Source organism: Phaseolus vulgaris, chromosome 10 (genome assembly GCF_000499845.2).
Source record: "Phaseolus vulgaris cultivar G19833 chromosome 10, P. vulgaris v2.0, whole genome shotgun sequence".
NCBI classification, from domain to species: Eukaryota; Viridiplantae; Streptophyta; class Magnoliopsida; order Fabales; family Fabaceae; genus Phaseolus; species Phaseolus vulgaris.
In genome coordinates, this window is record NC_023750.2 from 15,943,150 (window position 1) to 15,970,882 (window position 27,733).

Genomic DNA, 27,733 nt, shown 5'->3' on the forward strand with positions numbered 1-27,733 from the left:
GGGGAGGAGTTCTGCCCTGAGCTACGGCGATCTCCACTACCGAGTTGGGCACGGTTTGGGAGCCCGTCGCCAGTTTGTGAGATCGGGCGATCGCCCTCAGTTCAGCTAGTTTACCTTTTCCCAACATGAAGTCTGCGCAGGGTAAAAAATAGATGAGTAAGCACAAAAGCAGAAGCATAATATACAAGTATATGCACGCAGGAATAACGCAAGCAAGTGGCACATGGGGTCAAAATCAAGACCAATACAAAACAAGCAGAACGCCAAAGGATGGAATGGTAGAAACGCTAAGTTAGTTCCAACACAGAACAAGAGTTTTGGTGCTGGGATAGGGGCTGACCTATGTGAGCTTCAAGTTGGCCCTCGGAGAACTCGAATGAGATGATTGAGGCGGTAGGGAAGGTGATGTTGGCAGCTGCTACGCTCTTCCAGAAAAGGCAGAGATCCTTGTCCAACTCCCCCATGTTGTCGGGACTCCTTGGCCTCCTGAAGCTTTCTTTAGAGTCTTTGTTCCCCTTGTGTACCTAGTACAAGGGGAAGCCGTCAAGCAGGGAAGGGTCTTGCTCGTTTGGGCGCACCTTGACGAACTTTCCTTTCTAGTCTTTGTAAGATTGCTGGAAGATCGAGATTGACCTCCCAGCAATCCCGTTTAAGCTAACCCAGAGGCGATCTCCGGGATTCTTAGCCTCAAACAGAAACATAAAGACGTCAACTGAAGCTGGCAGCCCCAAGTGGGCACACATGATTTGGAACGCCCTCACGAACGCCCAGCTGTTGGGATGAAGCTGGGCAGGGGCGATGTTGAGCTCTGTTAGTAGCTCTCTCTCGAAGCGGGTAAAAGGAAGCCTGAGCTTCACTTTCTTGAAGAAGGTGGTGTAGATAAAGCAGAACGACTCGTCGTTGTTCCCTTTATCATCCGCGCAAATCGGTTCACCCGAGAAGCAGGGCAGCACGACCACTTTGCTGTCGTGCTCCTTATGGAATGTGAGCTCGGATTGGTCCCCTTTCCTTAGTCGGTGCACGCCCAACTCCGTGTTTATTGAAGAAGTTTCTTTTAACAGGATTGGAGTGGCCCAAGGGTAGAGTTCCTTGTAGTCTTTTGGAGGTAAGGAAGCCCCTCCGGCGACCGGCGGAGTTGCCTGAGCGGGGTTGGCGTGAGAAGTTGCAGGCCTCTCAGCCTGGTTAGAAGGAGCACCAGAGGCTCGTGGTGAATTGCGTGCTGGTGGAGGATTTGCCCCAAGAGTAACCCTACGCGCTTGGGGTGGAGGGTTACGCGATGAAGGAGGAACGTTCGCGGTGGGCTTCGTGTGAGCCATCGCAGGAACTGCAAAGGAAAAAGAAAGGGATGAAACGAAGATTACAGAGAACGACTCGATTGAGGACGAAAGAGAAAGAACGAACGAACAAGGGTTCGCTAGGATGAACGTGACGAAGAACGAAGCCTTAGGTTACGAGAAAAAGAGAAAAAAAAAAAAAAAAAGGAAAAAGCAGCCCACAACGTATGCTCCAGACAGATAATGGATGATGCGAATCGGTTAAAATGCAGCAAATATCAATAGAAGAAGTAAAAGGGGTACCTTTTTGTGATCGGATGAGCGTTGAAGAGAGTTGGAGATTGAGAGAGTTGAGAAGCTTCGTGGTTCGCAGAGAAAAAACTTAGAACTTTTGAGAGTGCAGAAAGATGATGGAACAGTGGAAGCGCAAGGGGTTTAACGGTTTTTCAAACGTTTTCGGAAGCGCAAACGACAATTGAAGATAACCATTGATGAAGTCACGTGTCGTGCGATTGAAAAAGGAGTTTGGTGGAGCGTCAGGAAAGCAGAAGGTACGGACGTATGGAAATCTGCACCAGTGCCACGTAGATCGGCGATGACGTGACCTCTTAGTCTTTTCGCTGGACAAGTCTCAGCTTAAGACTGGGGGGCTTGTGTACCGACCAGGTAGTCGGGAGTGATGACGTGGCAGCAAGCGATAATATAGGCGTGTTGAACGGGACACCTGGCTGACAGAGGGAAAGTACATCGGGAAGTCTGTGTAGTCGCCAAGTGTTAGCTTGGCGTTCTCCGATCTCTAGCATGTGTAAACCGGCGGTCACCAGGCTTACGTCATAGTCGTCATATGCGAGCTTAGGCTACCAAGCGATTAGAGACTGCCGAAAGAAGGACATCGCCGAAAGATCAGGAAGGCTTGTTTAGGGCCCTCAGAGGGTACGAGTACGAAGGACGAAGTTATCAGACGATCATTCCCTAGCCAGAGGTTGAGGCAAGGGAACAACTTACCAGAACATACACGATGAAGCAAGTGAAGCAGATCATGATGGCGGCCGGCGAGACCACAGAGAAGGTGTGCATGGTGACACCCCGTACTCGCCACACAGAAGAGATCGCGCTCCAAGGCAGCTATACACCGAGTTACTCCTTGCATGGGTAACTTAGTCGAACAGCCTGAAGAGTAAGAAGTGACGCTCAAGCAGAGGACGTTCCAGATGGTGACACGTGTACAGCTGGATGCGAGCCACGTGCCCAGAGGTGTAACCATCAAGAGAGAGAAAATGCACAGGTATATAAGGGATTCTAACGAACTTCTGAGGTACGCGCATTTAGAAAACTTCTTTACGCTTTGAGAACACTTGAGTACGCTGAGAGAGATTTTGCACGGTTCCTTGAGTTTTAGCTTTTCTCTCTTAGAGTTTTTGGTGATTCCGTCACTGACTTGAGCGTCGCGCGATCGGTCGCAGCGGCGCCACTCTGTCTTTTTTAGGTTCTTGAAGAGAATCGAGGTGTGAAGGACGGAAGCTAGCGTGGTGCAAAGCCAATCCAGGAGTGGGTACCTTCGACGTGGCAAGGCTCTTGCGCTCTGGTCAACCGGCAGGATCAAGGGTCATTTGGATTTGCATTTCAGCACCTCATAGGCTATAAATAAGGTGCTTCCCTTTGTATTTTGCAGATTGGAATTTTATAGTAGAGAGACTATACTCAAATTTAGAGAGAAATTGTGAGTCTTGAGTCTTCTTCTTCCTTTGCCTTATCTTGTGAGCAATGGTGAGCTTCAAGTGGCGGCACTCCATCACTTATCTTGGAACAAGGAACCAAGTGGCGTGAATGGCTTCTCCAATTCTCAAAATCCAGCAAGCTTCTTCTATAAGTGTTCTTCTTCCTTTTCTTCAATTTTCATTCAGTAGTTCTTAGTTTCCTAGTCTTTCCTTTCATTTGCACCGTTTAAATTTGTGTTTCCAGCTTTGTTTCTTTGATTCTGTTCGGTTCAGTAGCTTAGCATTTCAATTCTGTCCAGCTTTTCAATTCTTGTTCTTCATTCCTTGTGTTTGATTCCATTTGACAATATATGGACTTCCATATGAGCTTTGGTTTGGTGCAAAGTCTTGGTGAGTTCTTCAATTAGAACATTGATCCAATTCTAAGTGAAGTGCCATTTCATGACCAACTCAAGTTGCTCCTAAGAATGTCAAAGAATCATGTATTCTTGTGTTTGCATTCACATCACAAGAACTCCAAATATTATCGTTATTGCAAGAAAAAGTGACAGGAGATCTCTAAATATTATAAATTGAAAAATAAGCAAGATAGAAAAGATAAGGGAAATGGTAAACAACCAGAAAAATTTGCCGAAGCTAGTATTATTGAAACTGAATTTGATGGAGATTGTTTTGTAGCTTCCAACACTGAACAAAGGTCTAAAAATGAATGGATTCTTGATTTTGGTTGTACTTTTCACATGTCTCACAATAGAGATTGGTTTACCACATATGAACCAGTTTATAATGGTCTTGTTTTGATGGGAAATGATGCTCAATGCAAAGTTGTTGGTGAAGGAACAATCAAAATCAAGACACATGATGGAATTGTTAGAACTTTAACAGGTGTCAGATATGTCCCTGAGTTGAAACAGAATCTCATTTCCTTAGCCACCCTTGAATCTCATGGGTGTAGATACTCAACTGAAGGTGGAGTTTTAAAAGTGTCTAAAGGAGCTCTTGTGTTACTAAAGGCAATTCGATGTGATAGTTTGTATGTGCTGCAGGGTTCAACAGTTACAGGTTCTGCAGTTGTTGCCTCACCCAACAAAGATAACACCAAGTTGTGGCATATGAGATTAGGCCAAATGAGTGAGAAGGGAATTCTAATCCTCAAGAAGAAGGGTCACCTTGGTAACCACTATACTGGAAATGTTGATTTCTGTGAACATTGCATTTTTTGTAAGCAGAAGAAGGTTAGTTTTTCTAAAGCCATACACAGAACCAAAGGTACTTTGGATTATATTCATTCGGAGCTAGTTTCTTTATTTGTAATTTTAGTAGAATAGGGTTCCTTTAGCATAATGAGGGGTGTGCTTATCATTGTAGCTTGAATAAAGCCTTTTAGGGTAAGAAGTTAACCTAGCTTCTAGAACTTTGCTCCTAGGGTGCGACATTGACTTTAGTCAAAACCCTAGCAGTCGCTCTTTTGTGTATTCCCCTTCCTACCCTTGCTTCTTGTTCTCCAAAGCACTTGAACCTATATAATGGGGTGTTTGGCTCATGTTTTAATAAGATCAGTTTTATGAGTAAATTGCTGCCAAATATTGCAAGCTTCTACTCCCTTGTCTAGTCTCTCTAAGTTAGACACTTTGATCTTCAGATCCACCTTTCTCCAAGTGATATGGCCCAACCAATCACTCTTCATACCTTTCATGCACCTACAAGGAACCCATAGCTCTATATGAGCCCTCCTTGATCCATCACATCCATTGCTTCCGCCACCCTTTTCAAATCTCCAAGAAGAACAACCCATCATTTGGTATCAACCCATCATTTGGTATCTAGAGCTTTGGTTCTTCAAGAGATAAGTGTTCTCTTAATTTTATTTTTTGAGTTTTCTTAAAATCAGTGTTGTTCATCTTGCCTTGATTGTCTTGCTGTTTTATTTATGTCATTTTAATTGTGTTGTTGTTTAAAATTGTTGTACGGTTTTATTTTAGTTCAAATTGTTCTTGAGCTTCCAAACTGTTTTTAGGTTCCATTGAGTATTTTGTGTTGGTTGTTTTGTTTTTAATTTTATTTGAGTCTTATTGATATTTTAATCAGTGCAAAGTGTAAATAATCAACGATTTTACGATGTAAATAACCCTTTTGTATTTCATGAAGCAAACAAGAGCGTACACTTGTTGATTCCAATACATACACAGGGTGTCTTGAAATGTTGAATTTGCAAGACGAAAACCAAAACAAATGCTCGCTCCATTTTATTGAACGTGCTTAAACAAATTCTCCTATTTGCTCAAAGAAAAAAATTCGGGCATTCGCTTATTAAATAATCTTTTCTTTTCACTCACTCTTCTTTTGCCTGGCTTCTCTGTATCCCTCCAAAGCTCTCTTTTTGTTGCAGCAATGGAAGGGTTTGTAGATTGTATAATTAACTGATGGCTGACACATTAGCATTTGGGAAGATCTTTTGGTGGGGCTATCACTGATTGCTTAGAACCTTTGCCATTCTCCACCAAAAAGGCCATCTTTAGTCCCCATGTTGTGTGCACCTCCAAGTGGCAGTGCATGAACCAAACTCCTATCGAACACAAGGAATTAAAAAAATTATTATGCAAGAGATTCATGAGTAATCCAATAGACCCTGCAAAGATTTTACACTGCATCTGATCATATAATGTTAGTTATTTTGTTGGCTTCAAAATAATTAGCTTCGGAGTAGATCAATGTAATTTGCCCTATGTTTTTCGAGCCCATTTTTAGAGTGTACTAATTAAGCTGATTCATTCGTTGTCTACGAGATCGAGAATTTTTACCTGGATTATCTGCTCTGAATCTAATTGCAGCCCATCCTCCAGCTGGTACTCCAACCGTGTTCCTTTCAACAGGATCAACAAGGTTAAAGTTCTTTGGGTCAGTATTGGGATTATAGTTGCCTATTCCTCTTCCAACAACAAAGAAATTGAACCCATGAAGATGGACTGGGTGGTTCTCAGGTGCAATGATTCCAGTATCTTGAAGAACAACCTGAACTGTGGCATTGAATGGTAGCTTGTAAACCTTTGTGCCAGTTTCGGTGTTCAAATTGGCTGGTCCAGGCCCTGAGTAGTTGAAAACATGTGGTGGATTGGCAGGGAAATCAGTGGTGAACACCCCTTTGATGTTGAAATAATGTGCCTGTAGTAAGGCAATGGTTGGCATAAGGAATGTCACATTGTTGATAGAAGCCACCACCCTGCTCCCATTTGCAGCTTTGCAAGATGGGCATGGGTTAATACCCAACCCAGCAGTGAAGAAGAGTGAATGATCTACTGTTAGTGGGACATTGACAGGGTACTTTTTGGAGTTAAGGCCTCTAAGAGAGCTTATAAAGTTGGTAGCAACTTGGGTAGCATTTTTGGGAGGTGGAGTAGTGAGAACTGTGGGGGTGGTGGCAAGCGTGCCCGTGTAGTGCAATGTTGCTGTGGCAGTCAAGTTGTCCACAGCAACAGGAGCATTCATGAAGGGAGAAGCTGCCACCAAGTACTTGCCAGATTTTTGGTCAGCACTTAGAAGGACATTGGTGGTTTGGCCAGGGGCTATCACAATTGTTTCAATCTTGAAAGGCTTTACATATGTGGCATCAACTTCTACCACTGTTAGCTTGTGGCCTGCAATTTTGAAGAAGAGCTCCTCATTGAGTGCAGCATTGACAATTCTCAGCAGGTAGGTCTTTCCACCCTCCACGGGCAGGTTGTAAACATCTGCACATATTCCCCAAAAAAGAAAGCAAATAAAGCTTAGTTTGAGCATAATGAAAATATTTAAGAATAAATAACTGATAGGTTAATTTTTTTGCTATCATCTAATCATTAATTACTCTTTATGTTAAGTTTGTTAACTTTTACAACAATTACATTAAATAATATACTGTACTATATTATTGATTGAGTGACAGGGAAAATATGTTATTACTGAATAGGAATTGAACAGAACAAAATACCCTTTGAAGAACAATTGGTAACTGTCCCTGGAAGGCCATTAATGGTATGAGCATCTGAGACATTTGGTGCCAATCCTGATTTGAGTGCTTCATTGATAATAGCTTCAGTATCAGATTTCCACCATTCTCCTACAATGTATCACCACAGTGATTTTTAATATGAATTACAGGTAATGGCACTTAACTATGTGTAAACCTTTAGACCAACTTGGTAAATAGGACAATTTGAAGGGTACTGCTTTTGCTCACCTAATACCACAACCAATTCATCATCTGGCTTTGGGAAAGGATAAGGCACACCTCTCTTTGGCAAGATAACCAAAGCACCATGGAGAGTTGACCTTAGCCAGTTAACATGTGCATGATAAAGAAGTGTTCCTCTTTGCCCTGTAAGGGTGAAATTGTACAGATATGTTTGCCCTGGTTGAATTGGGCACTGTGTGACATATGCTGGTCCATCAGCCCAACCAGTTCTCAATTGCCTCACACCATGCCTACCAAGATGGCACATTCACTTCAATCAGCATTGAATTTGAAGATTGTGTTGATTGGAGGGAGTTAGGTTTAAAATAATGCCCATTACTTTATTTTTTTTGTGCTATACTTTTAATAACTTGAAGCAAATAAAATAAAATATATGATGTCTCACCAATGGATGGTAACGTTGTGGTTGACTTGGTTGATGACTTTGACCAGCACTGTGTCATCTTCTCTGGCGTAAAGAGTGGGTCCTGGGAACTTCCCATTAATGGTGACAATAGATTTGCTTGAACATAATCTAGGGGTTTGTTTGGCCACCACCTGCACCCATTATTACCAAGTTTAGCTAATCCTCTGAAAGAAACTATAATAGAGCATCCAAGTGGTTGGAAAAATTGACCGATTCACTATCTTTAGGTGCTGATTTGGACCTCTACCTTCCATGTCACAACAATTCTAAAAAATTTACTCATTTGTGTTCCATGGTGTGACAACATTGTTGGCATCTACTAAGGACTAAGTTTAGGTGAGGTTAAACCTTCAAAACTAATATGATTACAACATGCCTGCACTGCACACCATCTCTAGATACCAAGAAAAACAGAACTTATATTGCTATAAATAATATTACTAAGCTTCCCATATAGGATACCTTTAATAACTTTTTATAAAATGTAAATTTAATCAATTCAACCATTAAATTTTATATTCTTATTAGTTAAATTATGCGTACAAAATTATTTAGAAATTGATTACATCAGTAATTTAATTTTATAATATGTTATTTAAAACATGTTAGTATTCTTTAGTAGGTAACATATGTGAAATAAAAATTTAACTTAATCATTAAAATAATATTATAAAACTTAACGAATTAAATTTGTATATTTTATAAATTTTTATTAAAAAGGTAATTTAATTGACTTTTACTTCTTAACCAAATTATATATATTCTAATCAATTAATATATGAAAAATAAGTTGACGATTTTTAAGAGGTAAGGGAATAAAATCATTTTATCACTTGACTTTGGAGCCATGATTTATTTATCAGCGACTTCTCTGGTTCATAGCTTATTTTTGCACCAAGGACGCAGTCGGGTATATATGATTTATATATATATATATATATATATATATATATATATATATATATATATATATATATATATATATATTGTGTATATAAACTACCCCTTAACTCGTCTTAGTAATTTGGGTGAATAATTAAAAAATAATTGAAACATATATAATTGCTCTAACATGAAAGGAAATATAATCCTAGGCTGCTGTCGCAGTTATCACAACATTATACTAAGTTTAATAAAAGAAAGTGATCTTAACCTCCGCCAAAATCGTACCCCATCTTTATCAAGAACTTGATAGAATATTACTTGATAAGAGAGGAAGATGATTGGATATAGCATATATTATTATTTTTTAAGCATGCATCTACTATAAAAAAAAATAAAAATTCTTAGGTGCTTAAAAACTAGGAGAACTTCTATATCATTATATATTTATTAGTTATAAATTTCCAAATATGATATTAGTCATAAGCTATATAAAATAAGAATATGAAAATACATGACACAACGCAATGCACATCACAAAGGCAAGAAATTAGAATGGTTTACTTACATGAAATTTGTAGTGCCTGACTCTGCACTGGACCAAAGCTGGAAAAATGCAAGCCATGAGAAGCATGATTCGAGCCAAACGAGAATCCATTTTTCTCAGTTTGAATCCTCTCTACACTTTCCGTGTCTTAGTTTGTCGTACTTGTTATGTCTCCTTCTGTGTTGCATTCACAAACGACTGGCCAACCCACACTTATATAGATCGAAACGGGCATTGCTACCACGTCGTTTTAACTTGGTTAGGTGAGTGATGGAGGCATTCTTTGAAATTAAGACTTAAAACACCAAATTAAACTAGCTTATCCATGATATCTTGCATATCACATAAAGTAGTGTATAATGGGAATCGCTGTATTTTCGGATGCAAGTTATTCATCAACCTTCTTTCGACACATATATTTCTTATGATAAAATAGTTTTGGATTGGTTGTGTTTTGACTTCCAAACTTATATCTGTTTCCAACTAACTGAGTTTCATCTAGAAACTTAGCTGATTAAAGTATGGTAATTTTGTTTAGTTACAAAACCTGATTCATCATTTTGGGCCTTAAACACCCTTTTTACCACCATCCCTTAATTGTTAACCATCCTGTATGATTCAGAGTATCTAGCCATTAAAACCAGAATATTTCACTTTATATAACTTTTAGACCAAAAAGTATTATAAATTAATATTTGTTTTATAAAATCAATTATGCATTATTTTTTTTTCAAATCTTTCAAAAAAATAAATAAATAAAATTAGATAAAGAATTTTAAACGTGTGTTTTAGCCCTTATAAAAAATAACTTTCTAGCAAAACCTACACTCCAAACCTACAACTCAAAAAAGAACAAAAGAGTTTGGTAAAAAAATGACAACCAAACACTCCTTCAGCCATAACCAAAATAGATAATACATTGAAGATGAAAAACAACGTAAGATGTAATAAGAATAAATAAGTTTACAATTAGAGAGCTAAAGAATATATGACAAAATTATATAATTCCTTTATAAAATTAGAATATTAATTGCATTCTTTGATTCCTTAAGCATCACATAAAATATAACAAAGGTAAATATTTACTGAGGGCAAGAGCAAAGCATAGCATTTGTCATATGTACAACATAAGTACGCTTTTCATTGTCTGTGTTTTCTAATTTTAACACAAGCCGAAAGGGATCTATGTCTATGAAGACTAGCTTAGTAGGTTTAAGTGCGAGAAAAATGATATTGTATTTGATCAATAAAGTTGATGTCACTTGAGTTAAGCAAGATTTTTTTTACTCTGATTAATGTTGTGAATTTAGGTTTTTTTTTCTTTCTTAGCAAGAAATATTGGACTATACTGTGAGACGATGGTTGTTCTTTTTATATACTTGGCTATGTCAGTCGGAGGGAGTCACAAAAGAGGGAATTTTTGGAATGGGGTGATTGAGAAGGTACAAGCTAGATTAAGCAGATGGAAGGGAAGATGTTTGACGATGTCTGGGAGGGTTTGTCTGATCAAGTCGGTGCTTTCCTCGATTCCGTTATTTTATATGTCTTTATTTAAATTTCCCTCGGGGGTGGCTGGAAAGCTGATTCGGTTGCAAAGAAGCTTCCTTTGGGGATGGGGTGCAGAAGGAAGGAAGATGGCATGGGCCTCTTGGAGTCAGGTATGCAAGCCACGCAAGTTGGGGGGGTTGGGGGTAATTGATGTAAGGTTGTTCAACCTGGCTTTACTGGGGAAGTGGATTTGGAGGATGGGGTCGACTGAGAGAGGCCTTTGGAAGGAGATCCTCGAGTCTAAATATGGAGGGTGGAGAAACCTGGGAGAGGAAGGAAAAGATAGGAGGTGTTCTCTATGATGGAAAGATTTGAAAGAGGTGTGGTTCTCGGAGGGTTGGGGGAGAAGTTTTGCAGACGGTTTCAAGTGGAATATAGGGGAAGGGAAGGATATACTTTTCTGGGAAGACAGATGGTTGAACAGCGAGTCACTGAAGAGTTCCTTTCCAAGGTTGTTTTCTATTAGTTCTTCCAAGAACGCTAAGGTGTCAGAGGTTGGCTCTTGGTCGAATGGTGAGTGGGTATGGCAGTTCTCGTGGAGAAGACCGTTTTTTGAGTGGGAGAAGTCGTTGGCGGAGCAGTTGAGTCAGCTTCTGATAGAGGCTCGAGTTGTTTCGAGTGAGGTGGATGGTTGGATCTGGAAGGGAGGGGATTCCCAATCTTTTTCGGTTAATTCCGCCTATAATTTTGTTAGAAAGGATAAAGAGACTTTGTTCTCGCCAATTTTCAGCAAGTTGTGGAAGAGCAAGGCAATTTCCTCTGCAGCTCTTATGGCTTGGAGGCTGTTGGAAAACAAGCTTGCTACCAGGGTAAATTTTAGTAGAAGAGGGGTTTTGGTGGTTAGTTCGGCGTGTGGTTTGTGTGGGTTGGCAGAAGAGTCTTGTTGCCATTTGTTCTTCGATTGCAGTTTTGCTAGGCGGGTGTGGGGGGTTTTTCATAGGTGGCTTGGGGTTTCGGTGGCGTCTCATATCCAGCCAAAGTGTAATTTTGATCATTTCAGGATGAGTTGTGCTTCAGAAGCGGTTAATAACGTCTGGACAACAATTTGGGTTGGGGTGGTGAGCGAGCTGCAGAAGCACAAGAATAACATTATTTTTAATAGAGGAGTGGGGGATGTTTCTGAAGTTTTTTCTTTGGTACAAGTAAAGATCTGGTTGTAGGTTTCTTTTAACTGTAGGTCAACCTCGTTTTCTTTTTCTGACTGGTGTTTAGAACCTTTGGTTTGCATGAGGCTAATCTCTTGAGTTTGGCTTGTTTTGTAAGTCTGAAGGTTCTAGACCGGTATGTGTATAAGGGTTGAACCACCCCTGAAGTGGTTCCTATTTATTTATTTTTTATTACTGATAAAAAAAAAATATAGAGAGTGGTGTGTCTCTTGTTTAAGGTGAGGCTCTTCTTAAATATGTTTGAGGGACATTGCGAACTCGTATATCTGAAAAATGAATGAAAAGAAACCAGTGGTTAATGTGACAAATTAACTAAAAATGACAATCTCCATCTTTATTAATGGTAATCGAAATGATTGAGTTTCATAATTACACTAATCTTTTTCTTAGGTTAACTGCACTTTTCTTCACTGATTACTTATAAGATTTTTTTTTCTATTATGCTTTTTAAACCAATGAATTCTCTTCATTTTTTAAATAAATAAAATTAGTCTTTCCCTTGATTTTTTTCTAAAACTCTGAATTCTCATATCTTCTAAGTGTTGATAACACAGATTGTAATAAAATTTGAAGTAATTTGAAGGATGTAAAATTATAATAACTTGAAGATATATTTTTCTTATTTAATATATTTAGTTTATTAAGATTTGGAATGATAACGATAATTTAAATCTGTTAGATAAAAGAAAACAAGTAGCTGAATTGTTGGTTAAAAAGTAAATAAACTTTCTCCATTATTTAAAACAGATGCTTTTGAAACATAAACCAAACAAACATGGCAAATTAAAAGGGACTGAAATTTCATCCAAAATGGCATTGACTAAGGAAGCATCAGGTTGTTTTGAAGGATCCTAATTGCTTAGTTCACAAAATAAAGTATTGTTGAGCTATGGCTTTCAAAGTTTAGGGTGATATACAAACATAGATGAGGTAGGAAGACATTGATGGGCGCACATCATGTTTGGTTTGAAAGCCAAGATTAAACCAACATTGGGTAAGTAACAACTAGTCACCTTCTGGTCTCTCTTCTAAGTGCCTGTTTTTTTTTATTTTAATTTTATTTTTTCAATGTTAATTCAACTTTTGCAGTAGGTAACGGACTAACTCATAGATGACTAGCTAGTTAAACCACAAACTTTTTAACTTGATGGAAACGTGTATCATAATCATATTTAGGTATAGTGGTTTAAAGTTAACTTAGAATAGAAATGCACCTACATCAATTTTGTTGTGATCAAATAAAGATAATTCATAAACCAACAAATACATAAAAGTAGACATTTTCTCTAATAATAAATTACTCTCTTCCCTATAATCAATACTATACTTATTGTAACAATTACAAAATTTTAGTTTCGTTAAAGAATGTTTTTTAAACCTAGAGTTATTATGTGAAGTCGCACTTTGTTTAACTTATCTTTACATAGTAATGCGTGTACCAGTTTTGAGTTTTCTTCAACATATAGTTTGGAAAACATGCTTCTACCTTTCAATTTAATAAAAAAAAACAAAAATATTAAGTATATAAGTACCTCATTTCACAACTTTAACCAAAATAATTTCCTAAAGGATGAGGTGTAATATTATCTAAATAAAGAAGTTAATATAATTTTCTCTAACAGTAGCATCAACAACAACAATAATAATAAATAATATATATTATTATTATTATTATTTTGATCCGTGCTTTTTAAGGCGTTTCTATGTAAATGATAGTACTTCATACACTTGTTAAGAGAAGATATATTTTTTTAAAAAAGACATTCATTTTGTTTCTGCAGCGATTTATAATTAAATATTATGCTGCTACTAAATAGATATATAATATTTTCTAAAATGAATTTCAATGAATCAATTGGTTTTGTGACCTCAAACCTAATTGATTTTTTATTTTTCGAAGGAAGGTGAGGATTAAAGTGGTGAAAAAAAATTAATGGACAAATTTAATGACAACAAAATCAGTGGTGGATTATTTTTCTGAACAAAACGATTGAAGGAATTATGTTATAATGCATGTAATTTTGGAGAATTGAATTGGGTAACAAACTTCGACTTTTTATACCTAACAAATATACTAACCCGCCCAATAAGATACGGATTGTAATACCCGGGTCAAATAAAATAATAAAATATAGGTTATTAATGTCTTTTGGAAATTTGGAGTAACCGAGTTGTTATTATTTATTTTGAATAATTTTAGGATGTTAATATTATTTATTAGATGTAGATTAAAATAAATAAATATAACCACTTAGCATATAAAGATATAAGTATATATCATAAATTTTGGGAAGATTCTATATAAATCGACATCCTATATATTTACAGAATCATAATGACAAGTGACACTCTAAGTATTTATAAATACAAACTTTTGGAGTACTTTCATTCATCCAATATTTAATATTTATTATTCAGATATTAATATTTTCTCACTGACTTGAGAATGATAGAGTTTTGTGTTGGTGAACAACCACTCGACTTTCTATGATAAAGCATGACAATCCTTAAAGGAAGATTGACTTTCGTCATCAACTCGGAACATCCACCTCAGAACATGTCGTATCCAAATCCGGTAAGAACATTTGGCGCCCACCATGGGGCCCTAGTAAATTGTTTCCCTAGACCATTGAATATATGGTTTCTACCTGAAGTCAAGCAACAACTAGTACCACTTTCCTTTTTATGGATTCTTCTATCATTGATGCAATCAAAGCTCACATAGACACAACTATGCAAAAGAATGAAAGCACAATACAACAAGTTATCAATTCAGTCCAAAAGAATGAGGCCACCATGCATACAATGTAGACGACCCTCACAGGAATGCAAAAGGATATGAAAACCATGTAAGCTATGCAATATACGTGAACAACATCGTGAGGAAATTCATGATATTTGACATGAAATAAAAAAAGTAAATACAGAGGTCTGAGCATTGACCTACCCCTGAGCCAGAGGGTGAATCTCATCCCACCAGACATAATGAACCAAAGAAGATTTCACATGCACCTAGCCACAATCACCAGGCTACATTAGGTGCTCGAACGCATACATATGAACAACCCGCCAAACACGTACCGTTTAAAAGCTCTCCCTCGACACAGGGACCGGCTGATATACGACCATTGAAGGCATTACACCCATTTATAGAGGAAATTATGCAAGTTCATCTTTGTGACTCCTTAAGATGGCCAAACATGGAGAAATTTGATGGAACTTTAGATCCCAATGCACATGTGAAAGCCTACTTCACACAGATCAACCTTCTCATGGGAGATAAGAGAAACCAATGTAGATTATTCTCGACATCTCTGAAGAGTGAAACTCTAGAATGGTACTACTCATTGCCCGCCAACCTTCTATGCAAGGTTCACAGCCCGGTTTGTCGATAGCAGACCAATACTTGTCAATTCAACATCACTCCAACATGTGGTTCAAGGTGAGACCGAGTCTTTGAGGCAATATATGGCTTGGTTTGCTAAAGTGTTGTTGACCATACCTCATCTACATCCGGAGGTAGCAATGCATTCCATCAAGGTTGGTCGCAATTCCACAGTTTAACATAGACGAGCTCCAAGCCTGGGCTGCACGATACATGAGCATCGAAGAAAATGTTGTGGCAAGGAAGAGAGCATACAAAGCTCCCCCTCTTAATCCCAAATATATAAAAAAGAGACAGGTGGGAAATATGAAACATGTACTCTCCTAAACACCCCAAGAGAGACCATTCTCAAAGAAGCCTTTGCAATGGAATTGGTCTGACTACCAAAACCTATACCTACACCCTCAAATGTTGACCCAACAAAGAGATGCATTTACCACTAAAATCATGGTCATACCACTGAAGAATGCTACAAAGTGCAGGACCTTATTGAAGAACTCATTTGGTTAAGAGCTCTAAATCGATTTGCTTAGAACAACGAAGCTGGTAGAGGTGGAGGACGCGGAGGACGGGGGAGAGGTAGGGGCTTCCAAGGTAGACATCAAGGGCAAGCATGGGGTGCACTACCCTCAACAGAAGTTGCAACTCCCCCTCTTAATCACCCCTCAACCTACGCAAGAGGCCGATTAGACCATAGAAGTTGCAACTCCCCCTCATAATAACCCCTCAACTTACATAGGAGGCTGACTAGTCCACATTGTTGGAAGAATGTACGGGCATGGTATGCACCACCCGTAGGTTTCGCCGGTGGAGGAAGTTCTAAATCATTGTGAAAAAGACATATGAGAAGTGTTAATTACAATCAGCTATTTAACTTCTCGGATGCTACCCACTATAATCTTTACAAACACCAACTTTTTCCTAAATGATCCTGATCATGATGATCCTATGGTCATCATAACCACAATAACAAGTTGGCGAGTTTGTAAAATTCTTATTGGTTAGGGAAACTTAACCGACATGCTATATTGGTCTACTCACTAGTGCAAAAAGAAGAAAAGGGTACTCTTTATTTAGTGCGGCTTTTGCGCTACCCGCTTTTGTAAAACACGCGGTGACATTTTTAAAATTATTTTGATTACGAATGTGGCTATTTGTATAGCTGCACTTGTATATCAAAGCGCTTGATTTATGAATGCGGCTATTTGTATAGTCGCACTTGTAAATCAAAGTGTTTTGATTTACGAATGCGGCTTTACCTTTAGCCGCAATCGTAAATCTTTTTTTACCCTAAATTTTGAAGCGCGCCACACACAATTTCATACTTTCTTTCTCGTCTTTGTTTTGTTTCGCGTTTGCGCTCTAAGTTCATCTTCTTCTGCTGCATCTGCATTCCATTTGTGCAAATGTAAGTTTCTTGACCTCTCTTTCTTCCTCTTCATCTTCACAAATATATGCATAGATGTTTTCATTTTGCTTATATATGTTTTTTTCCTTGCATTGGTGGTCTCGAAGCACTACATTTGCACAATAATAATAATAATAATAATAATAATAATAATAATAAAATAATAATAATAATAATAATAATAATAATAATAATAATAATAATAATAATAATAATAAAATAATAATAATAATAATAAATAATAATAATAATAATAATAATAATAATAATAATAATAATAATAATAAATAATAATAATAATAAAAAAAAAAAAAATAATAATAATAATAATAATAATAATAATAATAATAATAATAAATAATAATAATAATAATAATAATAATAATAATAATATAATAATAATAATAATAATAATAATAATAATAATAATAATAATAATAATAATAAAATAATAATAATAATAATAATAAAATAATAATAATAATAATAATAATAATAATAATAATAATAATAATAATAATAATAATAATAATAATAATAAATAATAATAATAATAATAATAATAATAATAATAATAATAATAATAATAATAATAATAATAATAATAATAATAATAATAATATAATAATAATAATAATAATAATAATAATAATAATAATAATAATAATAATAATAATAATAATAATAATAATAATAATAATAATAATAATAATAATAATAATAATAATAATAATAATAATAAATAATAATAATAATAATAATAATAATAATAATAATAATAATAATAATAAAATAATAATAATAATAATAATAATAATAAAATAATAATAATAATAATAATAATAATAATAAAAAAAAAAAAAAAAAAAAATAATAATAATAATAATAATAATAATAATAATAATAAATAATAATAATAATAATAATAATAATAATAATAATAATAATAATAATAATAAATAATAATAATAATAATAATAATAATAATAATAATAATAATAATAATAATAATAATAATAATAATAAATAATAATAATAATAATAATAAAATAATAATAATAATAATAATAATAATAATAATAATAAATAATAATAATAATAATAATAATAATAATAAATAATAATAATAATAATAATAATAATAATAATAATAATAATAATAATAGTTCTGGCCGATTGACCTAGTCACTGGTTGACTCCAATCCCAAGCTCTGGCTCCGTCTATCTCTGGTGGAATCTGTTCTCCCCTTTTCTATGTTGGAACGCGGCTTCATTGAGACAGAGGCTTATAGAAACAAGAAGTAACTAGTTTCACTCTTAGAAACAACCCACCTTTACTTGGGATCTCAAGTCCCTTTTATAGCCTACCTCTTGTAACAACTTTCTATCACGAAAGTCTCCTCTCAACTGAAAGCCTATGCAATAGGAAGATATTATGTTCTAAGGCACACTTTCATAGTGTCGCAACTAAACAAAACTCTTCCTTTCTAGAGTGCATAAAATCTTAACAGAATAACCACCAGGGTATGCACTAAGCGCAACCCTAGGTTGATTACTACCCCTTGCTGACCGTCCGGGCCTTACGCAGAAAGGGTTACATTAATTATACAGGAAAAGAGTAAACACACCTCTCGAGCCTAAACACATGGCCCAATAGCCGAGCTGGCCTGTCTGAGACAGATGCTGAGTTCCGACCAGCGAACACTGAGCTCTGAGCGCTCTGGTCCAGTACACAGACTCGAGCTGAGCTTGCTTCAACGAAGAGGCTTCTTGCTATCCCGTGGTGCTTACGTGTCTCATAGGTAGTGGCGCATGCAGCGCGACGCACCTGACCTTTTATCAACGGCTGGGAAACATTATCGCTTGCCCTTCCCAATGCTGAGTTTTATAACGTTCGAAAACTTCATCGTTTCTTACTGTTCCATCTCCCTTTCACAAAACCTTCGTGCCTTTCTTCAAACTTTTGGACCTCTTTCCTCATCCTGGGCAACCTCCTCGCCTCAACGTGTTCTTTGAAACAAGGTACCCCCTCTCCTTTTATCATGATCGTATCAACTATTCTGGGACTGTTTCTGCTTTCATTCGATTATGATTTCTATCTCTGCTAGCTTCGTTATTTTTCTTGAATGTGCGTTGTTCACAATGCCTGAATGTGTGCATGTACCTTGCTTGTTTGCTTTTCTTGTTTTAGATATACTGAGTGATGGATTATCGAGCCATGTACCCATGGGCCTCTGATACCCTCTTAGGAGAAACCTCCATATATACCTCCCACGAGGAAATAGTGCTTTATATGAAAAGCGAGCGCCCAAAAAATGTATCTTTGGTATAAATCCTTGGACCAAGATGGTCTTTTTTGTTACTTCTACACCACCGTGTTCAAGAAAGTCCTCATCCGCCTTCCCATGTACAATTTCGAAAAAGAACTCCTTACCGAAATAAATGTCGCCCCAGCCCAGCTACATCCAAATAGTTGGGCGTTTGTTCAAGGTTTTTCCATCCTCTGCACCCATTTTGGCCATCTGCCATCAGTGGAGGTCTTCCTCTACTTCTTTGAGGCCAAATGCCTTGGGTGTCCTTCAACAGGGTAGTTGGGAGCGCCTTGTTATCACTCTTCCAGCAATCTTACAATGGCTTCAAAGGCAAATTCTTGAAAATCTGCTACAACAAGAGGGACCCAACTCTTCTAGATGGATTTCTCTTGTATTGGACTGAGAAGCCGAGATTCCAAGGCACAAGATGCTTGGATGAAATGCCCCAACGGGAACAAGAGGTTTGCCTCTTCTTCTCCAGCTTGAAAGTGGTCTTTGACACCGCCGTCCTCATAGGCCAAGAGTTCTTCGCAGTGGGACTTTAGGCGTATATTGGTATCTCTCATTCCTTTACTCTTATTGGTGTTTGTCTGCATATCTATTTACTGAATTTCCCTTGTTTCTTATGTAGACAGCATGTTGGGTACACTCAACAAGAAGGACTTGGCGGCAAGGGCCAAAAAGATGAAGGTTGTTGCCTAAGCTTCTCCTGCTAAGGATCTGAAGCTCAAAGCTGTTGCTGAGGTCACCCCCGCCGATGACGAAGAAACCTACTCTGGGCCAGTCTTTAAGAGGAGGTGAAAGGCTACTGTTGAACCTGCTGAGCATTCTGCCTCAGATGGCCGTGCGCCATCTCCTCAAGCCCCTCACCAGTTCACCTCCTTCTCGAGATATAGCAGTGCAGGAGAGCGTGGGTGCAAGTGCGCCAGTGGGAGGACTGTGGTATCCCACCTTGGATGCCCCTACTTTCCTTGAGAAGACCATTCTATCCGCCCATGCCAAGAGAAATTTGAGAGCTTGGAGGAAGACCAGCTGGTGGAGCAAGCAGTGAGGCAACTGGGGCAAGCCTTGGCTGGGAATTGCCTGGCCATCTCCAAACTAAGGGGATGGAAAGGCTCCGCTAAAGAGGAATCTCATAAGGTTGTCGAGCTCTCACGACAGGTGGATGGTCTTCAGCATGAAATGGCCAAACTTCACCAAGAGCAAGAAGATTCTAGGGCTCTCCTGATTGAGAAGTCCAAGGAAGCCCTAGATTTATCCAACAAGATTGCGGAGCTCCAGGCTGAAGTGGAAAAGTTGAAGGAGGAGCCGGCCAAGAGAGGTGAGGAGCTGGTCCATAAGGACAAGAAGCTGGAGAAGGTCAAGGAGGTCCTCACCGATGATGTTGCCAACTCGTATATGACGGGTTTTGAGGATGTCGTCGCCCAAGCTTCGGGAATCTACCCTGAAATGGATTTCTCCCAACTTGGTTTGGGAAACACTGTGGTAGATGGGTGACTGGTGGACGAGGAAGAGTCTTGAATTAACTTTTAATTAGTTGTCTTTTGTAGCTCTTCGAACAATTTCTCTGAACTTTTGTATATATTAACACCTTTATTTATTTACCTTGCTTAAATTTGTCATACCTCAACTAAGGTATCAGTGATGCACATCGTGGTAAACACGAATATCATAACTTAACCAACTAAAAATGTAGTATATTGATTAAGCATGGTAAACCATAAAGGCCCTTGGCGGAGTCATTTCATGGATGACTTGTACCTTCTAACTACGAAGGATGTCACACTTGCTTGAGCATTGACTAACTATACGAGCAAGGGATTCAAATTTTTCAATTTGGTTGTGTAGGACTTGTGCACTTGGAAATTTTATTCGCACACATCCTTCCCCAAGGCTTGGGGTGACTTGAGCATCTGACTTGGGGCCAATTTTTACGCCAAGTATGCCATTGAATGACCTTTTGATGCTGAGAGTATCTAACTTGGGCGTTAGCTCACACGCCAGGTCTACTCTTTAATAATTTTCTTCACTTGGAGTATCTGACTTGAGTGTTGGCTTACACACCAAGTCTACTCTTAACACCTTTGTGGTGCAATGCTACCCACAAGGTTAATTTTGGTTCTTTTCCGCAGAGTACCTGAACTTGGATGGTTCCCCCATGCCGAGGTGGGTCACTCTTTATACCCTTAGCTACGCGCTCTTAGGTATTGTTTAATCGAGGTTTAGCACCTTCTAGACTCATAATCTTACTGAGAAGAGAGCGTACTATCTCATGGTATATGCTTTAGGGTGCCTGGACTCAAAATCTTACCAGGCCAGGTCATCTTTCCCCAACTCAAACCAAACGATCTTAGTTGTGGCTAACTGAGCTTAGAGTTTTACTGAGCAAAGGTCGTCCTATCTGATATCCTAGTTATAGATATTTCTTTCATAACCTTTTGACCTTTAAAATGTCTGAACTAGGTGTCATCTCATGCGCCATGTCTACTCTATTAAGGCCTTTCGGTTGGAGTATCTGACTTGGCTTACATGCCGAGTCTACTCTTTAAACAATTTTTATTACTTGGAGTATCTGAGTCGAGTGTTGGCTTACACGCCAAGTCTACTCCTTGACCCCGAGGTAGGTCAGTCTACCTGGCCTTGGCTAAATAATCTTAACCCTATTCAACGCGCCTAGACTTAGAGTCTTACTGAGAGGAGGTTTCCCATCTGAATAGTATGATCGTCGAGTAAACTAAGCCCTGGAGTCTTACCAGAGGAATAAATGGCCTCGTTTAATTGTCAATCATGCACACTTTGCACTTACTCGAACAACATAGCGGTCAAGTTGCCTTCTTGTGTGTTAACGAAGTATCCTGGCAAAACATCTTTTCCAAGAAGAGTTTTCATTGGGCGACCTCATTAAAAAACCTCGGTAAGGGAAAAAGAGTGTCCCTTTATTTATTCAAATTGTTTATAAGATTGACAAAACACATTAACTGAAATAAAACTTGAGATTGGCCCCATTCCACGTTTGGGGTATAGCTCCACCCTTTGGAGTCTCGAGTCTCTATGCTTCATTTACGAGTACCTCTAGCACGCGGAATGGGTCAGTCCACTTGGGAGGCAACTTGTTCTCTAACTGGTGAGGGTGAGCCTTTCGCGTCACTAGGTCGGCAACTTGGAACTGCTGAGGTCTCAGCTTGGACCTTTGTTTCTGCTCCACCCTTCTCTTCGAGGCTTTAGCTTTGACACGCGCTTGCTCTCACACCTCGTCAAGTAACTCTAACTTCACCATCCTCCCTTTGTTAGACTCTTCTATCACGAAGTTTAGGAATCACGGTGAGCTCTCCTGGATATCCACAGGGATCACGGCGTCTTATCCATATACCAGACTGAAGGGTGTTTCCTTCGTGGTGGATTATGGAGTAGTGTGGTAGGCCCACAAGATTCGAGGTACCTCATCAGCCCAAGTCCCCTTAGCCTTCTCTAAACTCCTCCTCAGACCTCTGAGTAAGACTCTGTACACAGCTTGCCCAGCTGCTGGCTTGCGAACTAAATGTCGTTGTCAGACACTAAACGTTTTGGAATCCCAAAACGACAAATGATGTTTTTCCACACGAAGTGCTGAACCCTGTGGGTAATTATCTGTGCCACTAGTTCAACTTCGACTCCAGGATTATACCAGCACTGCGAACCTGCTGGTTAGAAGAGCCATCCACGGGGAAACCCATTGAAAATCCTCACCGTTTACTTGAGGAGCTTCTGAGAAGAGCTCCACCACAAAGTTAGCATAAATCTGGCCCTTGATAGGTCCCCTAGGTTCGTACTGCACATCGAACTCGAACAACTCGACTGCCCAGTGTACCATCCGACCTGCCACGTCAGGTTTCTAGAGGACCTTTTGTATGGGAATGTTGTTCATGACGATCACTGTGAAGCTTTGGAAGTAATGGCGGAGCCGCTGAGTTGCGAATACAATCGCCAAGGCTGCTTTCTCGATGGCCTGATAGCGCACCTCCGGCCCTTGCATCACCTTACTCACAAAGTATATCGGCTTCTGAACCTGATCCTGTTCCAGTACTAGGATCGAGTTGATCGCTCGATCTGTCACCGCGAAGTAGAAGCGAATGGGAGTACCTGGAAGCGGCTTGCAAAGGATAGGCGGGCTGGCCAAGTACTCCTTCAACTTGAGAAACTCCTCCTCACACTCGCTAGTACATACGAAACAATTATATTTTTAAGACACTGGAAATAAGGATACCCCTTATCTCCTCTTGCTGACAAAAATCAGGACAGGGCGGCCATCCACCCAATCAACTACTGTATCTCTTTTATAGTGGCAGGGCTCCTCATCCCTATGATTGTTGCACACTTATCGGGGTTTGATTTTATCCCCCGTTCAGTGAGCAAGAACTCTAAGAATTTCCCTGCCTATACCCCAAATACACATTTTTCAGGATTCAACTTCAAATCATACTTAGCTATTGTGGCAAATAGCTCCTCCAAATCAGCAACATGTTGGTCACTATCTAGCGAGGTGACCATGTCGTCCACATATGCCTGCACATTTCGCCCTATCATAGGGGCGAGAATCCTATCCATCAACCTCTAGTAGATCGCTCTGGCGTTATTCATCCTAAAGAGTATGACCTTGTAACAGTAACTGGAGAGCTCGGTCATGAACGCAGTCTTACTTTCGTCGCGGGGGTGCATACGAATATTGTTGTACCACGAGAATGCGTCTAAAAAACTAAGTTGACAAAGGCGTCGATGCTAGGCAGCGGATACGAATCCTTAGGGCAAGCCTTGTTCAGCTCGGTGAAATCAACGCACATCCTCCACTTCTCGTTCGCCTTCTTGACCAACACAACGTTCGCTAGCCACTCAAGGTACTGGATCTTCCTTATGTGGCATGCGCTGAGAAGCTTCTGGGTTTCTTTCCGAATAAGTAAGTGTCTCTCCTCATTGAACTTCTTTCTCCTTTAAATTACGGGCTTGACCTTCGTGTCCATCGTGAGCCGGTGGCACAAGAAGTCAGGATCGATGCCTGACATATTAGAGGAAGATCACGCAAAAGCGTTTAAGTGCCTTGCTATTACCTTGGTGGTCTGATCTTGCACCTCCTGGCCTAGCGACGTGCCGAGCTTGAACTTCTTTCCCACAATTTCTTTCTCCTGAACCTCACCTACAGGCTCAGGTTGCCTCTTGTTGGCGATCTCTACGCGAGTGATCCTTTCAGGCCCCTGTGGTTGGTCGGCGACCACACATATTCATTTCTTCTTCTTCAGGATGTTCTCATAACACTTCCTCGCCGCCTTCTGGTCAGACTTGATAACGATTACCCTTCCCTCAAGGGAGGGTAACTTCATCTTCATGTGCCTTGTTGAGGCCACCGCACCTAATCTGTGCAAGGCAGGTCTACCCAAAAGTATGTTATAAGCTAAAGCTGCATTAAAAACTAAATACCTAATATTGGTCATACGAGATGTGGTGCCATCTGAGAAGGTCGTCCTTAACTCCACATGGCCCCTTAGTTCAATCTGGTCTCCAGTGAAACCAAACAAGCAACCATTGTAAGGTCTCAGCTGGTCGGATGACAATTGCAATTTGTTGAAGGTCCCCCAGAACATCACATCGACCGAGCTGCCTTGGTCGATGAGGACCCTGTGTACTCTTCTTCCTACTATCACGATCGAGATCACCATTGGATCATTCTCATGTGGGACTACATCTCTCAAGTCAACCTTGGTGAAGTAGAGGTCAGGCTTGACCGGCCAATTAGGCTCTCGCACGTCTATTGTCATTACCTCCCTCGCGTACCTCTTAGACTGAGAGGCGGTGCAACCTCCTCCCGAAAATCCTCCCAAGATTGTATTAATCTTGCCATGGACAGGCACCTCGTGCCTTTGGTCCGTTGATTGCAGATCCTCCTTCGGTCCTTCCTGGTTCCCTCCAAGGTATTCCTTCAAGAAATCATCCTTCACCAGCCCTGCCAACTGGTAGCCGAGAGTTATGCAGTGCTCCACGTCATGCCCGAAGGCTTTGTGGAAATCACATTAAATCTCCTTGCGTGGCCCCAAATTCCTATCAGACTTTGGGGGGAACCTCAGCTGGTCTTCCATACCTGGCATAGCCATCAATTCCTTGTAAGACATTTTGAACTTAGGTCGAAAAGGCAATTCGTCTTTCGCCCTCAACCTAGTTTGGTTCTTTCTCGGCGCATAAGGTGCTCGGTAGGTGTCTGACCTCTTCCTGATCACAGCCTCATGCACTCTCATCGGTTGAGCTCGAACGCTTTCTCTGGGTTTGGCCTGCCCTGTGTATGAACTTCCGCGCTTTACTGTCATAGCCTCCTCTGCAGTGATGTGGGAGATAGCCTGGCGTTAGATCTCTCTAAAAGTCCTTGCTCGGTTTCTGATTAGTGAATCACTGAATGACGCTAACATAATCCCTTGCCCAAAGGCATGGACCATCAAAGCCTCGTCCTGAGTCTGGAGTTTTACCACAAACGCCCCAAACCTGTTCAAGAAGTCTTTCAAAGGCTCTCCCTGCCTCTGTTTCTCCCCGAAGAGGTCGAAAGAGACTGGTGGTCGAGCTCGGTTGACGACCCCAAACCTGTTCAAGAAGTCCTTCAAAGGCTCTCCCTGCCTCTGTTTCACCCCGAAGAGGTCGAAAGAGATTAGCAATCGAGCTCGATTGACGATGAACTGTTCTTTGAACAGAGCAGAAAACTAATCGAAAGAAGTGATGTGGCCATCTGGGAGGTCGACGAGCCACTCCATCGTTGTGCTTGTGAACGTGCCCATGAACAGCTTGCAGTGCATGGCGTTCGTTTCCTCCCGAGATCATCATCTGAGCGTTGAACGCTGTGAGATGGGCCTCTAGGTCTTCTGTACCTCTAAAGACGATCTTGGGCGTCATGAAGTTAGTCGGTACAACAACGACCATGATTTCCTGTGAAAAAGGCATGGGGCGAGCCCTTCCTTGAGTCGTCGGGCTTCGCTCTCCCATGGAGCGTTCTCCCATTTAGTGTAGGTCCCTACACAATTCTTCGTTGTCTTTGCGTAATTCCTCGTTGCTTGCTCGTAACACATCTAGCTCTGCCCTGAACTGGTCTTGCCTAAGTACCTGTTCAACTCGAATCTCCACCATGAGCCTTTCCTGGTCAGCCCTGAATGCCGCCACCGTTTCTTGAAGGGTGCTAACGGTCTCCATGAGCTGTTGTAGGGTGGGATTGTCATTCCCTTCTGATCCTACTAGACCTTGCCTCGTATTCCTCATCACGTCTCAAAGCTTGAGCACAACTGCGGGTGGGACCTGGTTTTATTGGGCCCCACGGTGGGCGCCAAATGTTCTGGCTGGTTGACCTAGTCGCCGGTTGACTATAGTCCCAAGCTCTGGCTCCTTCTATCTCTGATGGAATCTGTTCTCCCCTTTTCTATGCTGGAACGTGGCTCTGTTGAGACGGATGGGGCCCTACCTGTTGATTGCACTCCGACGATCAAGTCAGTACTGGGTTTATAGAAACAAGAAGTAACTAGTTTCACTCTTAGAAACAACCTACCTTTACTTGGTATCTCAAGTCCCTTTTATAGCCTACCTCTTGTAACAACTTTCTATCACGAGAGTCTCTTCTCAACTGAAAGCCTATGCAATGGGAAGATATTGTGTTTTAGGGCACACTCTCTTAGCGTCGCAACTGAACATAACTCTTCCTCTTTAGAGTGCATAAAATCTTAACAGAATAACCACCAGGGTACCAACTCATGTACCAGCTTCAGGGGTCCAATTTGTTTCACGTAGGCGCCTTTGGCAAGGCGTTACGCATCGTACATGCAACCTAGCTCATTGTGCCCTAGCACACATGGGCTTAGGTTTAGAGAAAACATTTTGCTCGTACTAGACCCATACACACTAAGCGCAACCCTAGGTCCATTACTACCCCTTGTTGATCGTCTAGGCCTTGCGCACAAGGGGTTACATTAAGTATACAGGAAAAGAGTAAACACACCTCTCAAGCCTAAATACATGGTCCATCAACTTGGCTCAATAGGCAAGCTGACTTGTCTGAGACAGATGCTGAGCTCCGACCAGCGAGCACTGAGCTCTGAGCGCTCTGGTCCAATACAATAATAATAAAAGACAAATCGTAAAACATACAAGATAAAGGGTTATTTTGCCTAAATATTTTTATTATGTCACCTATTTTTTTTATATTTGCACCCTAGTAGTAACAACGGTTTCAAATCGTTGAGAATAGCGGGGGTTTCAAACTGTTGGAAGTAGTGGGGGTTACAAACTGTCGGGAATAACAGGGGTTCCAAACCGTTGAGAATAACGGGGTTCCAAACCTCCAGAAATAGCGGGAGTTTGCAAACCGCCGGGAGTAACGGTGGTTTCAACAAACCGTCAGAAAGTAATTATTTTCCAGAGGTTCGTAAAAACCGTCGGTAATCCTTTAACGATGTTGGATCTTCCAGAGGAAAAGTAAACTGCGGATTTCGCATGTCAAAAATGCCAAAAATAATTTCTTTTAATGATTTATGATTATTTAAAATTTTAAAAAAAATTAAAACCAATTTTTTACTATTAATATGGAAGTGTAGGAGGAAGTTACGGGTGAAGGGAATAATTTGCCTAATGATATTTTAAAACTTTTGGTAGTTCTGGATAAAAAAAGCAAACTTATTTTTCTTTTCCACGATGAAAGGCCCTAAAGTCTTTGCGTATATTATCTTTGTTCCTTCACTTTGGCAAACTTTGCCGAACAAACCCTTGATTCTCACATGTTCCATGCTTTTCTTTATAATTGAAATAAGCTTTTTTTTATTTAATAAAAAAAAATTAATAAATATGAACCATTTTAAAAGTGGT

At 39.6% G+C, this 27,733-nt stretch overlaps 3 protein-coding genes across 3 annotated transcripts; 1 reads left to right on the forward strand and 2 right to left on the reverse strand.

The window, feature by feature from the left end:
* The first annotated feature begins 3,792 nt into the window (after positions 1–3,792).
* LOC137815494 (uncharacterized mitochondrial protein AtMg00300-like) lies at positions 3,793–4,320 on the forward strand. The gene has a single exon (XM_068618611.1). It carries the CDS (start codon positions 3,793–3,795, stop codon positions 4,318–4,320), a length of 528 nt encoding a protein of 175 aa, XP_068474712.1.
* Positions 4,321–5,103: 783 nt separating this feature from the next.
* Positions 5,104–9,258, reverse strand: LOC137818991 (laccase-4-like). The gene is made up of 6 exons (XM_068622677.1): positions 9,080–9,258; positions 7,609–7,760; positions 7,209–7,453; positions 6,960–7,088; positions 5,794–6,720; positions 5,104–5,558 (listed from the first exon to the last, which is right to left on the reverse strand). Exons 1-6 carry the CDS (start codon positions 9,167–9,169, stop codon positions 5,428–5,430), a joined length of 1,674 nt encoding a protein of 557 aa, XP_068478778.1. The 5' UTR covers positions 9,170–9,258; the 3' UTR covers positions 5,104–5,427.
* A 14,871-nt stretch (positions 9,259–24,129) lies between these two features.
* Positions 24,130–25,206, reverse strand: LOC137815499 (uncharacterized). The gene is made up of 2 exons (XM_068618616.1): positions 24,984–25,206; positions 24,130–24,899 (listed from the first exon to the last, which is right to left on the reverse strand). The coding sequence occupies exons 1-2, from the start codon at positions 25,204–25,206 to the stop codon at positions 24,130–24,132; spliced, it is 993 nt and encodes a 330-aa protein (XP_068474717.1).
* Between the last annotated feature and the right edge of the window lie 2,527 nt (positions 25,207–27,733).

Coding starts and splice junctions, on each gene's coding strand:
- LOC137815499 (XM_068618616.1), bottom strand. CDS start 25,206: ATGACAGTAAAGCGCGGAAGTTCATACACAGGGCAGGCCAAACCCAGA. Junction 24,900..24,983: donor GGAATTGATGGCTATGCCAG/GTATGGAAGACC, acceptor ATTTCCACAAAG/CCTTCGGGCATGACGTGGAG.
- LOC137818991 (XM_068622677.1), bottom strand. CDS start 9,169: ATGGATTCTCGTTTGGCTCGAATCATGCTTCTCATGGCTTGCATTTTT. Junction 7,761..9,079: donor TCAGGCACTACAAATTTCAT/GTAAGTAAACCA, acceptor TAATGGGTGCAG/GTGGTGGCCAAACAAACCCC. Junction 7,089..7,208: donor TGAATTGGTTGTGGTATTAG/GTGAGCAAAAGC, acceptor GATACATTGTAG/GAGAATGGTGGAAATCTGAT.
- LOC137815494 (XM_068618611.1), top strand. CDS start 3,793: ATGGGAAATGATGCTCAATGCAAAGTTGTTGGTGAAGGAACAATCAAA.